This window comes from Pollachius pollachius (assembly GCF_949987615.1).
Source record: "Pollachius pollachius genome assembly, chromosome: 4".
In the NCBI taxonomy this organism is placed as follows: Eukaryota; Metazoa; Chordata; class Actinopteri; order Gadiformes; family Gadidae; genus Pollachius; species Pollachius pollachius.
The window spans coordinates 6158504-6172876 of NC_136937.1; the positions used below are offsets into that span (position 1 = coordinate 6158504).

The following is a 14373-nucleotide window of genomic DNA, read 5'->3' on the forward strand; positions in this document are numbered from 1 at the left end:
AGGGAGAGAGAGGGGGGAGGGAGAGAGAGAGGAGAGGGGGAGAGAGGAGCGGAGGGGGGAGGAGAGAGGAGAGGGAGAGAGGAGAGGAGGAGAGAGGAGAGGGAGAGAGAGGGGAGGGAGAGAGGAGAGGAGGAGAGAGGAGAGGAGGAGAGAGGAGTAGAGGGGGGAGGAGAGAGAAGAGGGGGAGAGAGGGGAGGGAGAGAGGGAAGGGAGAGAGGAGAGGAGGAGAGAGGAGTGGAGGGGGGAGGAGAGGGAGAGAGGGGAGGGGGGAGGAGAGGGAGAGAGGGGAGGGGGGAGGAGAGGGAGAGGCGGAGAGGAGTGAAGAGAGGGGATGAATGAAGAGAGAGGAGAAGAGAGGGGGGAGAGGAGAGGAAAGGAGAGGCGAGGAAAGGGGAGGAGAGGAAAGGGGAGGAGAGGGAGAGAGGAGGGTAGGAGAGGAGGGTGTGGTCGTCAGTATAACAGCGCTCTGTCCACCGGTAGCTCTGAGTAACCGGTGGCAGCACCAGGTGTGATCCGTCATACAGGTGAGGCGGTGAGGGTCTCCGAGCCCACCTGTGTCCACCAGGAACACTCCGTAGTTGTTGTGGAGGTCAGAGCTGTCGGGACACTTCTCCATCCCCCGCTGGTACACCTCGTTGGCCTCCGCAAAGCGCTTCTGTGGGAGAACGGAGGAGACAAGCCCCCTTTATCACCCTTATGTCATGATAACACAGCACAGTGGGACTGTGTGTGTGTGTCTGTGTGTGTGTGCGTGTTTGTCTCTTTCTGAGTGTGTGTGTGTCTCTGTCTGTGTGTGTGTGTCTCTGTCTATGTGTGTGTGTGTGTGTGTGTCTCTACGTGTGTGTGTGTGTGTGTGCGTGCACGCGTGTGTGTCTCTGCCTGTAGTGTGTGTGTGTATGTGTGTGTGTGTGCGTGCGTGCGTGTATTTGTCTGTGAGTATGTAAATGCACGTGCGTCTGTGTTTGTGTGTGTACATGTATGTGTGTGTGTGTGTGTGTGTGTGTGTGTGTGTGTGTGTGTGTGTGTGTGTGTGTGTGTGTGTGTGTGTGTGTGTGTGTGTGTGTGTGTGTGCGTGAGCGTGGGTGCGTGCTTGTGTGTGTGTGCGTGTGTGTGTCTGCACCTGTTCAGCGTACAGCGAGGCGAGGCTGGAGTAGGCATCGGCAAAGTGTGGGCCGTAGCGGATGGAGTCCTTCAGCAGGAGCTCCGCCTCCTCCTCCTCCCCCCTGGACCTACACACCATCCTCATCATCATCATCATCACCACTAAGACCAGCACCACCGTCGTCATCATCATCATCATCATCATCATCACTAAGACTATCAACATCATCTTCACCATCATCATCATCACTAAGACTATCATCATCATCTTCACCACCACTGAGACCAGCACCACCATCGTCATCATCATCATCATCACTGAGACTATAATCATCATCTTCACCACCACTAAGACCAGCACCACCATCGTCATCATCATCATCATCACTAAGACTATCATCATCATCTTCACCACCACTAAGACCAGCACCACCATCGTCATCATCATCATCATCTTCACCACCACCAAGACCAGCACCATCACCTTCATCGTCATCAGCATCATCACTAAGACCAGCACCACCGTCATCATCATCATCATCGTAGTTGACACAGCTAAGACCATCATCTTTATCACCATCATCACCACTTGTTAGTGAGTGTGTGTGTGTGTGTTAGTGAGTGAGTGTATATGTGTGCGTAGGTGTTTGTGTCTGCATGCGTGTGTGTGCAAGTATATATATTTACATATACATATAAATATAAATATACTGTAGATATACTAATGTCTGTGTGTGTCTGTGTGTGTGTATGGGTGTATGTCTATGTTCATGTGTCTGTTTGTCTATGTCTCTTATGTGTGTTTCTGTCTGTGTGCGTGTGTGTGCATTGCGTGCGTGCATGCGTGAGTGTGTATATGTGTCCACGTGCGTGCGTGCGGTTACTTGAGCAGGTTGGCCAGGTTGAACAGCGCCCGGTTGTGCTGCTGGTTGGTCTTCAGAGCTCTCCTGTAGTAGCGCTCCGCCTCCTCCGGGTGGCGTGTCAGGGTGCCCAGGTTGTTCATTGCACTGGCGTGACGCGGGTACAGCCTGGGGGAGGAGAGGGGGGAGAGAGGAGAGGGAGGGAGGAGAGGGGGGGAGAGAGGAGAGGGAGGAAGGGGAGATGGAGGAGAGGGAGGTAGGAGAGAGGAGAAGTAGGAGAAGGAAGAGAGAGAGGAGAGGGGAGAGAGAGGGAGGAGGGTAGGGAGGAGAGGGTGGAGGGTGGAGGGAGAAGAGGGGAGAGAGAGAGGAGAGGGGAGAGAGAGGGAGGAGGGTAGGGAGGAGAGGGGGGGAGGGGAGGTAGGAGAGGGGAGAGAGAGAGGAGAGGGGAGAGAGAGGGAGGAGGGTAGGGAGGAGAGGGTGGAAGGTGGAGGGAGAAGAGGGGAGAGAGGGAGGGGAGAAGAAGAGCGAGGGGAGGTAGGAGAGGGGAGAGAGAGGAGGGAAATATGGGAAAGAGGTGTAGAGAGGGTGAGAGAAAGATGGGGGAGAGACAGGGAGAGAAAGATGGGGAAGAGGGGGAGAGAAAGATTGGGAACAGAGGGAGAGAAGATGGGGAAGTGAGAGAGAGAGAGACAGAGATGGGGAGGCGAGGGGGAGAGAAAGAATGAATTGACTTTAATCTTGTGTTTGTGATTCCCACAGCTTCTCTCCCCCTCTCCACTAGATGGGGCAGCACCATCACTTTTAGTTCTGTATCTGTTCCCGTCTTGAGGATCTCCACTAAGGGCCGCGGAGCGTGAGTACCTGGAGAGACCACTCTGAGGCTGAGGGGGTCCGGCCTCCTGCCGTCCCCTCTCCTCCTTCCTCCTCCCCCCTCCTCATACACCTCCCCTCTCCTCCCGCCCCCCTCCTCCCCACCTCCTCCTCTCTCCTCCACAGTTCAGACTCAGGACCAGACAGCTCCGCTCAGACACGAACTCTCCCCCACCAGGGCAGAGGGAATGTAAGTGGCTGCCCTGGCAACCGTCTCTGCATCTCTATGGTAACGCCTTGGCCTGGTGCTCATCGGTCCGTTCTTTGAGAAGACGTCTTTGAAATGAGAGAAGCCAAAATAAACCCAGGTGGAGGGAGACCGCGTTGGTCTGAGGTGAGTCACTGGCCCCTCAGGTTAGGGGCCAGGTTAGTTATTATTATCATGATTAGTATTATCTATAGGCCACCACATCCGCCACTGACACGGTATATTACAGAAGCCTGCTGCTTTAGTTAAAGAAGCAGGCTTTGTGTATTTTACAGAGAATTCCCTTTTGTTTAACAACTTTATACAGGAAAAGGAAACACAGGCATGTTCATTCTGATGGAATCAGGCGCTTTCAACTGAAAAAGTGTTTTTGGTTTTTACCCTTTAAAAGGACACGTTGTCACTTTAACTGAATGAATCGATAGTCGCCCACTTTGTGCTTCAGGTGAACAGAACACGGGCACTGGACATAACCAACGCCATTACACGCATGATGAGCAATCACTGTTTTTGTGTGTGTGTGTGTTTTTGTGTGTGTGTTTTTGTGTGTGTGTGTGTGTGTGTGTGTGTGTGTGTGTGTTTTTGTGTGTGTGTTTTTGTGTGTGTGTGTTCACAGTAATTGTATATGGACCCTTTGTGCAAAATCCCAGACCAGCCACACACACACACACACACACACACACAACACAGACATGGGGACACACATACAACACACAGATGGGGACACACACAAAAACACACACATGGTGACACACACACACACACACACACACACACACACACAGATGGTACACACACGCACAGACATTGACACACACACACACACACATACAGACATGGGGACACACACACACACAGACATAAGGACACACACACACACACACCGACATGAGGACAAACACTCACACACACGGACACACAAACACACAGACACGTTGACACACATATACAGTAGGTTTTCAGGGCGCCCTGGGATGGGACAGAACATCTCATCAGCGGGAGTCAGGCAAGGGAAAACGTCCTTACGATGAAAGGCATTGTGGGTAAACGGTTGGACTTCAGTGGGGCAGCAGCGCTCTGGAGTTCCACCTACAAACTCCCACGTCAGTCGTGATGCGGCAGTAACAGACCGTCCCGGCTCTCTCCATCCCTTCCTCCCTCCCTCTCTCCCACCCTCCATCCCTCCCTCCTTCCCAATAAACCGTCTGCCAAACATCCTGCATTCATTATTGAGTCATTGGCAGCTCTTTAAAGGGTCCTTTAGACCCACCCCCCCCAGCCACCACGCGCCACCAGTGAGTCTGGGAGTATTACAGAACGCTACAAACCGCCCCTCTGTACCCCAGCCATGAGGACGCACTGGGAGCGTTTGTAAACGCTAAATGGACTGCATTTCTAACGCGCTTCTCCAACCAGTGGCCACTCAAATCGCTTTACAATATCGCCTAACAGTCACCCATTCATGTGCGCATTCACACAGCGACGGCGGGGTCAGCCACACAAGGCGACAGCCAGCTCGTCAGGAGCAGTTAGGGTGAGATGCCTTGCTCAGGGACACTTCGACACTCAGTTAGGAGGAGCCGGGGATCGAATTAGCAACCTTCCGGTTACTAGCCAGCCAGCTCTACCTCCTGAGCCACACGACGCCCCCGAAAGGCTGTCCCATTGGATCGGCGCCAGTAGAGACGTAGCTAATGCTGGTCTCAGACTAGCTCCTGGTCTATAGAATGATCCGGACCGAGCAGCGGTACTCTGTGGAGGGTCAAAGTCAGTCCAGGAGGACGAAGCAGAGGAAGGTCTGCTGTGTGGGGGAGACCAGCTGGTCCCAGGGAGGAGGAGTCAGGGCAGGAATCAAACTACCAACCTCCACCCATCTCAGAGCAGGAATCAAACTACAGACCTCCACCCACCTCAGAGCAGGAATCAAACTACAGACCTCCACCCACCTCAGAGCAGGAATCAAACTACAGACCTCCACCCACCTCAGAGCAGGAATCAAACTACAGACTTTGACCCACCTCAGAGCGGTGGTGTAGTGGAGGAGGAGTCAGGGCAGGAATCAAACTACAGACCTTGAGGCTGTAGACTCCACCCACCTCAGAGCGGTGGTGTAGTGGTGGATCGCCTCCTGGTGCCGGCCGCCATCTTTCAGGAAGTTGGCGTAGTTGTAGTGAACCTTTGCGTTGTGAGGAAGAGTCTGGATACCAGACCTGGACACGAGGAGAGTGATGGTGAATATAGAATATAAGGAACATTGGCGAGTGAATAGTGAATAAAGTGATGGTGAATATAGTGATAGAGAATATAGTGATAGAGAATATAGTAAAAGTGAATATAGTGATAGTGAATAAAGAATAGTTAACAGTGAATATAGTGTTAGTGAATAAAGGATAGGGAATAGTGAATATACTGAATAGTGAATATAGGATAGTTAATAATGAATATAGTGATAGTGAATATAGAATAGTTAACAGTGAATATAGTGTTAGTGAATAAAGGATAGTGAATAGTGAATATAGGATAGCGAATAGTGAATATAGTGGTAGTGAATATAGGATAGGGAATAGTGAATATAGTGATAGTGAATATAGGATAGTGAATATAGTGATGGTCAATATAGGATAGTGAATATATGATAGTGAATAGTGAATACGGTGATAGTGAATAGAGTGATAAAGAATATAGTAATATTGGATATAGTGATAGTGAATACAGTGATAGTGAATACAGTGATAGTGAATACATTGATGGTGAATAATGAATATAGTAATATTGAATATAGTGATAGTGAATACAGTGATAGTGAATACAGTGATAGTGAATACAGTGATGGTGAATAATGAATATAGTCATAGTGAATACAGTGATAGTGAATACATTGATGGTGAATAATGACTATAGTCATAGTGAATACAGTGATAGTGAATACATTGATGGTGAATAATGAATATAGTCATAGTGAATACAGTGATAGTGAATACATTGATGTGAATAATGAATATAGTCATAGTGAATACAGTGATAGTGAATACATTGATGGTGAATAATGAATATAGTCATAGTGAATACAGTGGTAGTGAATACAGTGATGGTGAATAATGAATATAGTCATAGTGAATACAGTGATAGTGAATACAGTGATGGTGAATAATGAATATAGTCATAGTGAATACAGTGATGGTGAATAATGAATATAGTCATAGTGAATACAGTGATAGTGAATACAGTGATAGTGGATAATGAATATAGTCATAGTGAATACAGTGATAGTGGATAATGAATACAGTGATAGTGAATACAGTGATAGTGGATAATGAATATAGTCATAGTGAATACAGTGATAGTGGATAATGAATACAGTGATAGTGAATACAGTGATAGTGGATAATGAATATAGTCATAGTGAATACAGTGATGGTGAATAATGAATACAGTCATAGTGAATATAGGCGATAGTGAAGTTCTCCAGGTGACCCCCATCTCGCCCCCACCTGAAGAGCGCCTCCCGGGACAGCCAGGTGTGGTTCTGCTGGACGGTCTTCAGGGAGAAGAGGAGCAGGAGGAGGAGCAGCGAGAGGCTGAGGGCCGCTGCACCCCCCCGCCCCACCAGGGACCACAGGCGACCCAGGCCGTGGACCACCAGGATACAGTAGCCCATACTGGGAGGGGGCGGAGAGGGGAGGAGGAGGGGAGGGGAGGGGAGGGGAAGAGGAAGAGTGGGAGAAGAGAGAGAGAGAGAGAGAGAGAGAGAGAGAGAGAGAGAGAGAGAGAGAGAGAGAGAGAGAGATCAAATAGGGAGAAGAAGATAGGGGGAGAGGGGAAAGGAGAGACAGAAGATACAGAAGGAGAGAGAGAAACAGAGGTGGGGAAGGAGAGAGAGAGATTGAGGATGGAGGGGACACGTTAATATCTTGTTGATTTACGACATCAAAGGAAAAAGGTTTTATTGTGGTTGTTTGTCATGTGGGATACTGTGATGTCACGCAGACACAGGCACGCACACACACACACACACACACACAAACACACATACACGCAAGCTAAATGCCCACAGTGAACAACTCATTCTCCCTGAAGGCATCTTTCCCCAGTGTGTGTGTGTATGAGTGTGTCTGTGTGTGTGTTAGCGCGGGTCATGCTAATCCCGTTGGAACAGATGTGTGTGTAGACTAAGGGGGGGGGTATCTGCTGGCTGCAGACGTGTGGCTGGAGACCAAAGGATTAATGTAGTAATGCTGCGTGAAAGGACCCGGGGGCGGCCGAGGGGAGAGAGTACAGGAGAGAGAGAGAGAGAGAGAGAGAGAGAGAGAGAGAGAGAGAGAGACTGAGGTCAGACAGCAGAACAGAAGAGGAATTCTAAAGTGCGGAGGGGATTTCGAGGGAGAATGACATTAAATATTTAACATGTAAATTTTATTATGATTGTTTGAATCTTATGATACAATTTCACTATTTCTGCTTTGTAAATGAAAACTGTGTGTGCACACACACACAACTCAGGTGTACACACACACACACACGCACTCACACACACACACCTGGGCATGTAGAGCACTCTCTCAGCCACGACGAAGCCCACCCTGAAGAAGAGGTTGCTGGCCGGGATGAAGGGGAAGGTGAGGAACAGCATCCCTACCAGGAGCTCCCCACTGGGACGCCTCTGGGAGAGAGAGAGAGAGAGAGAGAGAGAGAGAGAGAGAGAGAGAGGGGGGGGGGGGGGAGAGAGGGAGAGAGAGAGAGAGAGAGAGAGAGAGAGAGAGAGAGAGAGAGAGAGAGAGAGAGAGAGAGAGAGAGAGAGAGAGAGAGAGGGAGACGGAGAGAGAGAGAGAGAGAGAGAGAATTAAAGCCACCATTTTTTTTCTGAGACGTGCAGCCGGCATCTCATGCAATGTTTTCTTAATCAATAAATACAATAATCGAAGGACATGTTTTTAATTAACCGTCTTCGAACCGCATATGAGGAAACACAAACACAGTCTGAACCAATCTATTCCTCTCCTGTTATGAGCCTGTCAACAACACAGGGCCTTAATTAATTAGAGCCTAATTAATCAATCAATCCCAGAGGCTCCGTTCTGCGGTACATCGCCCTGGGATCAGTGGGTTCTTCATTAGGCCCCACTTAGGTCCTCATTCCACTGTCAGTCCCCGAATCACGACAAACATCGAGATGATGAATAAAACGCAGAATAACAGAAAACAATCTATAACGTTATCCTTTATCTTATATTACATATATTATATTCTATCGAATAACAGAGTTCGTTCTACACTATAGAATGACAGTATATGTTCTATACTGTTATATATCATGTATATTCAATACTATAGAATAACAGTATAACTTATATACCATAGAATAACAGCATAGATCTATACTACACAACAACATTATAGCTTCTATAATATAGAACAACAGTATGTCTTCTAAACTATAGGACAGTATAAATCTATACAATAGAATAACAGTATAGAATGACAGTATAGACCTATACTATAGAATGACAGTACAGCTTTTATACTAACCGTCTAGAATGACAGTATAGATCTATATTATAGAAGGGCCCACCTGCAGAGAGGAGGCGCAGTGGCGGCAGAGTGCCAGCAGTACCGCCCCCAGCAGCAGGGTGGCGCCGTTGCGTGCGTCTCCCAGCGTCTCCACCAGGGGGATGCTGCCCACCTGCCAGTCGTAGCACAACACCACCGGGGCCAATAGGAGCCAGGCGTTGAAGGCCAGCAGGTAGGAGTAGGTGAGGAACCTGCAAGGTGGGCGGGATTAGATCCAGTACGTCCAATCACAGCGAAGCTGTGTGCGGCGCTGTTGTGGAAGTAGGCTGAGAGGTGTTCATGAAATGTATTGCAGATCTTGTCCACCGCTACGCAATATCAGGTCTCCTACTTCCTATGAGCTGTAAACCAGTTAAAACCATGTAACTGAACGTCCCTCCCTTTAAGGCCCGCCCTCTCTCTCAATCTACTCCCATGTAACTGAAGTCCCGCCCTCTCTGTCTCCTCTAAACCATGTAACTGAATGTCCCGCCTTCTCTCTCTCCTCTAAACCATGTAACTGAACGTCCCGCCCTCTCTCTCCCCTCCTAATCCCAGTAACTGAAGTCCCACCCTCTCTCCCCTCTTAACCCCAGTAAGTGAAGTCCCACCCTCTCTCCCCTCTTAACCCCAGTAACTGAAGTCCCGCCCTCTCTCTCTCCTCTAAGCCATGTAATTGAAGTCCCGCCCTCTCTCCTCTAGTCTGAACAATGGAACTGAAGTCCCGCCCTTTCTCCCAATCTACTCCCATGTAACTGAACGTCCCGCCCTCTGTCTCCTATCTTAACCAATGTAACTGAAGTTCCGCCCACGCTCTCCCTAAAGTTTAGAGGAGAGAGAGGGCGGGATTTCAGTTCCGTTGTTTAGAGTCTAAACCACGGAACTGAAATCTCTCTCCTCTAAACCATGAGGATCGCATTTATAGATCTGAATAATAGCTGATCTAAGGACCTGAACACGGGGTAAGCAAGGTTAACAGACTAATGATCAGGAAACAGGATGCTGGGAGTCCTGTTAGATTATTCAACCTCAACAGAGTTTAAATTTAGAAAAACATTCAGAAGAACCATTGATCCCCACAAACAATCATCAATACTGATCATCACATGTGGCCTGTGAACAAACATCAGAAAAGAGCGGTGCAGAGGTGTGAAGGGAATGTACACACACACACCGTATGCATAAACATACATGCACGCACACGCACACACACACACACGGATATGCACACAAACACACACGCACATATACTTAAGCAAACGTAGGTGCACACACAAAAAGACACATACACCTGCAGCGTACGCATGCACGTGCGCAACTGCACATACACGCACACAAACACATTCTTACACACACACACACACACACACACAGCAGGCCGCCTGAGGCCGCTGGCAGAAGATGTTCCACCAACTGCCATCCGGAGTTCTAACTCATCCTCTCTTTAACCCACAAGCAGATTACTGTCTCACACACACACACACACACACACACACACACACACACACACACACACACAAACACACACACACTCATTGCTAAACACACACTCATGCCCAAACGCTTCCTATGTGTGTGTGTGTGTGTGTGTGTGTGAGTGTGTGTGTGTGTGTGTGTGTGTAGGCATGAGTGTTTGTGTAGGTATGAGTGTGTGTGTGTGTGTGTGTGTGTGTGTGTGTGTGTGTGTGTGTGTGTGTGTGTGTGTAGGTATGAGTGTGTGTTTGTGGGCATACGTTTGTGTGTAGGCATGAGTGTGTGTGTAGCACCACCTTCTCACCAGACAATACAGCCTCACTATATCTCCATTAGGAACATCTTCTCATCAGACAGTACAGACAGCAAACACACACACACACACACACACACACACACACACACACACACACACACACACACACACACACACACACACACACACACACACACACACACACACACACACACACAGCTATATATACTAGGCAGATATTACTACTGGTGGGTAGAGGAGAGGAATATCAATGCTTCCCTGAGACAGTCAGCTCATTTGCTATGTATGAGGTGTGTGTGTGTGTGTGTGTGTGCTTGTGTGCGTGTGTGTGCAGGTGAAGCATGCTGGGCAGCAACTACTGAATATATTAATAGTCGATTATACAAGTATCTTTTACTAATCCATTAATCCTAGTCTAGACTATATAACGTCATAAATAATAGCAATTTCCATTAAAAAAGTTCAAAGTAATGTCTTCAATGTGCTTCATCTGACAAGAGATCAGGAGAAACGAGACTGTTCTTTTTATAAAGATCAATTTAACTGTCAAATTAAGCAGCCAGTGTGTTATTTGTTCTTGATAAAGGATTAAGTGACTTTTTATTCTTTATTTTTTTGAAGATTGACTCATCATTAGCCCTAGCTTGATGAGCCCACGAGTGAGTGAGTGAGTGAGTGAGTGAGTGAGTGAGTTAGTGAGCGAGCGAGCGAGCGAGTGCATGCGTGAATGAGTGAGCGAGTGTGTGTGAGAGCGAGCGAGTGTCTGGGTGAGCGAGTGCGTGAGTGAGCGGTGGCACCCACCTGGTGAGCAGGTACGGGCAGAAGGACGCGGGGTTGTCCTGCTCAGAGAACAGGGGCATGGAACCGCCCATCAGCCACAGCCGCACCGACATGATGAGCGCCACCTGGAGGCCGGAGGCCCAAACACAGTCAGGGTCTGACTCGGACATTCGGCCCCCACAGTCCCCCGCGCCGACACGTTTTGTGGTTATTTTTGAGGGGTTCTTTTTCCGACGGCTGAACGTATCGTTGTGTGTTGTGTGAGGGAGGGAACTCACGTATCCGGAGACCAGGCCGGCACGCTTGAGCAGAGGACTGCAGAACCCAACCAGCTCTCTGAGGCTGGACCCGGAGCGACGCCTAGAACACAACACAGAACTTGTTAGAACCAGAGAGAACCCAACCAGCTCTCTGAGGCTGGATCCGGAGCGACGCCTAGAACACAACACAGAACCTGTTAGAACCAGAATCAGAGAGAACCAGAACCTGTTAGAACCACAACCTGTTAGAACCAGAACCAGAACCGGTTAGAACCAGAAGGAGTGAGAACCATAACCAGCTAGAACCAGAACCTGTTAGAACCACAACCAGTCCCCACCTGAAACACAACCTGTACACATGCTAACATGCAACAGGCCGAATGCATCAGAGCACTCAGAAGCTGATTGTGTTGTTTTCATCCATCCAGCCAAAAAATAATCAACAACTCTCTTAAAGCCGTCATCAATAAACCAATCAATGTAATGATCGGAGTGTCTCAAAGCCACCCATCCATCATCCTAACTGAAAACAACGCAGAAGAGGAGGATAGGAGAGGAGGAGCGGGGGGGAGGAGAGGAGGAGAGGAGGAGAGGAGAGGAGGAGAGGAGGAGCGGGGGGGAGGAGAGGAGGAGAGGAGGAGCGGGGTGGAAGCAGCAGAACACGACATGACGCCCAGAAGGTCACCCATTGAAGAGACTCAGGAGGAGAGCTGAATATCGACTGTGAGACGGGGATCCACTGAAGTGAGCTCTCAGGGGGGCGGGAGAGAGAATGGAGAAGGAGTGAGTCTCACGTCTGATGGATGAGCCCACCCAGAGAATCAGACACTGAGAGCTCAGCTCTCCTGGGAACAACTGCCCTAGCGCTGGTTTATCAAGACTGGGGGAAGTTTCACTAGCACTGGGATGTTCTTCTGATGAGATGAGAGGAAGAGGAAGAGGAAGAGGAGAGGCGAGGAGAGGCGAGGTGAGGCGAGGCGAGGAGAGAAGAGAGAGACAGAGACAGAGCAACAACAGAGAGGGAGAGAGAGCAGGAGAAAGAGAGGCAGTGAGAGAGGAAAGAACGAGATAGTGTGAGAGAGAGAGAGAGCTAGAGCGAGAGCGAGAACAGAGAGGGAGAGAGAGAGAGAGAGAGGGAGCGGGAGAGAGGAAAGAAATAGATAGTGAGAGAAAGAGCAAAACAAAGAGCCAGGCAGGGAGGTGGGGTGGATCATTTGTATTCCAAAGATAAAGTGAAGGCCCTGGGATCCAAACTTTCCCAAAGTCTGTTCTCACAGAATACAAATCAGGGTAAGGTTGGCATTGGGACTGGATAAACACACTAGAGTGTTATAAAGGTATAGTGACAATAGAAACACAGTAGATGTGTTGTTGAAGTCATCTACCGTGGGGTCCTTCTGGGACAACTGAATTACTAGGCTGCAGAATTTATTCTAGGTAATGTGTGTGTGTGTCTGTTTGTGTGTGTGTGGTTGTGTGTGTGTCTGTTTGTCTCAGTTTGTTAATATATGCGTGCTGAGTTTTGCGTTTCTAATCTGTGTGTGCGTGTGTGTGTGTGTGTCCGAGTAGTGGATGAAAGGGAGGTAGCGAAAGCTAACTCCCTTTCAGCGCGCATGATACAAAGACAGAGAGAGAGAGAGAGGTAGAGACAGAGAAGGAGAGAGCAGAGGTAGAGACAGAGAGAGAGAGGTTAGTCCCAGACTCTGCCCCCGACACAGTTGAGATCACATCCACACTTTAAACACACACACACACATACACACACACGCACACACTCTCAGGTATGCAGGGTCCTACACTCCGTGGGTCTCAACTTGGTCCGAGGGAACATTGGAGAGGAGCGCCCAATCACGGGCCGGCGTGGTGATTTCCCATGACAACTGTGACCGTAGCGACGGAGCGGTTGAATAAAGGGGGGAGGGGGAAGGGGAGGTAAAGGGAGACAGGCCGATTGTTCTGAAGGAGTCTCACCCTCTAATCCAGATCAATCACTCTGGACTCACTAAACTCTCACTCTCAGGGTGACGGACACTTCTTTTCTGGTGGTGTGTGTGTGTGTGTGTGTGTGTGTGTGTGTGTGTGTGTGTGTGTGTGTGTGTGTGTGTGTGTGTGTGTGTGTGTGTGTGTGTGTGTGTGTGTGTGTGTGTGTGTGTGTGTGTGTGTTGTTAAAGAGTGCTTGTGTGTGTTTTTTGAGTATTCCATTGTGAGTGTGTGTGTGTGTGTGTGTGTTGTTAGTGTGTTAGTGTGTGTGTGTGTGTGTGTGTGTGTGTGTGTGTGTGTGTGTTCAGCTAGTCGCTGTGTATCTCCATTTCATCAGTAGATCTCCATGTCAGGGCGATCCTAGCGATATTACTCTTCATCAGAAAAACAAAACCGATACCATTTCAGTTCCTTTTGCGGGGTCTGTCAGCTATTATCAAACTCAAACTCCAGCAATAGTAAAGAAGACACAACAGAAGACAAACAAAAGTGACGGTAGAGTAAATGTTTGTAGAAATACACGCATTAAGATCCCTTCTGGGACATTCATCCACTCACAAATGAGTTCGATTTAGTCAGATATCTCCGTAACGTAACAGGAAACTAGGCTGTGTTGTTAGAGTGTGTGTGTGTATTGTTAGTGTTTGTTGTTAGAGTGTGTTTTTGAAGTGTGTGTGTGTGTGTGTGTGTGTTGTTAAAGAGTGCTTGTGTGTGTTTTTAAAGTATTCTATTGTGTGTGTGTGTGTGTGTGTGTGTGTGTGTGTGTGTGTGTGTGTGTGTGTGTGTGTGTGTGTGTGTGTGTGTGTGTGTGTGTGTGTGTGTGTTCAGCTAGTCGCCGTGTATCTCCATGTCATCAGTAGATCTCGATGTCAGGGCAATCCTAGCGATATTAATCTTCATCAGAAAAACAAAACCAATACCATTTCAGTTCCTTTTTCATCTCCGGACCCGGAAGTCCACGTCAGGGTGTCAGGGGCCCGGCCACACCCAGACCCCCCAGGACCACCAGAATGGGGG

The 14373-nt window shown here is 48.7% G+C and overlaps 1 protein-coding gene across 1 annotated transcript in view; it reads right to left on the reverse strand.

Annotated features, from left to right (window-relative positions):
• Window positions 1-14373, reverse strand: part of tmtc1 (transmembrane O-mannosyltransferase targeting cadherins 1) — a 33584-nt gene that overhangs the window by 4511 nt on the left and 14700 nt on the right. Inside the window, exons 5-13 of the mRNA XM_079734637.1 lie at window positions 11395-11476; window positions 11138-11241; window positions 8609-8798; window positions 7578-7699; window positions 6531-6698; window positions 5136-5249; window positions 1986-2129; window positions 1121-1229; window positions 553-655 (exon numbers count right to left, since the gene is read on the reverse strand). Of these exons, the coding sequence (XP_079590763.1) occupies window positions 553-655; window positions 1121-1229; window positions 1986-2129; window positions 5136-5249; window positions 6531-6698; window positions 7578-7699; window positions 8609-8798; window positions 11138-11241; window positions 11395-11476 (1136 nt within the window). The remainder of the gene's footprint in view (window positions 1-552; window positions 656-1120; window positions 1230-1985; window positions 2130-5135; window positions 5250-6530; window positions 6699-7577; window positions 7700-8608; window positions 8799-11137; window positions 11242-11394; window positions 11477-14373) is intronic.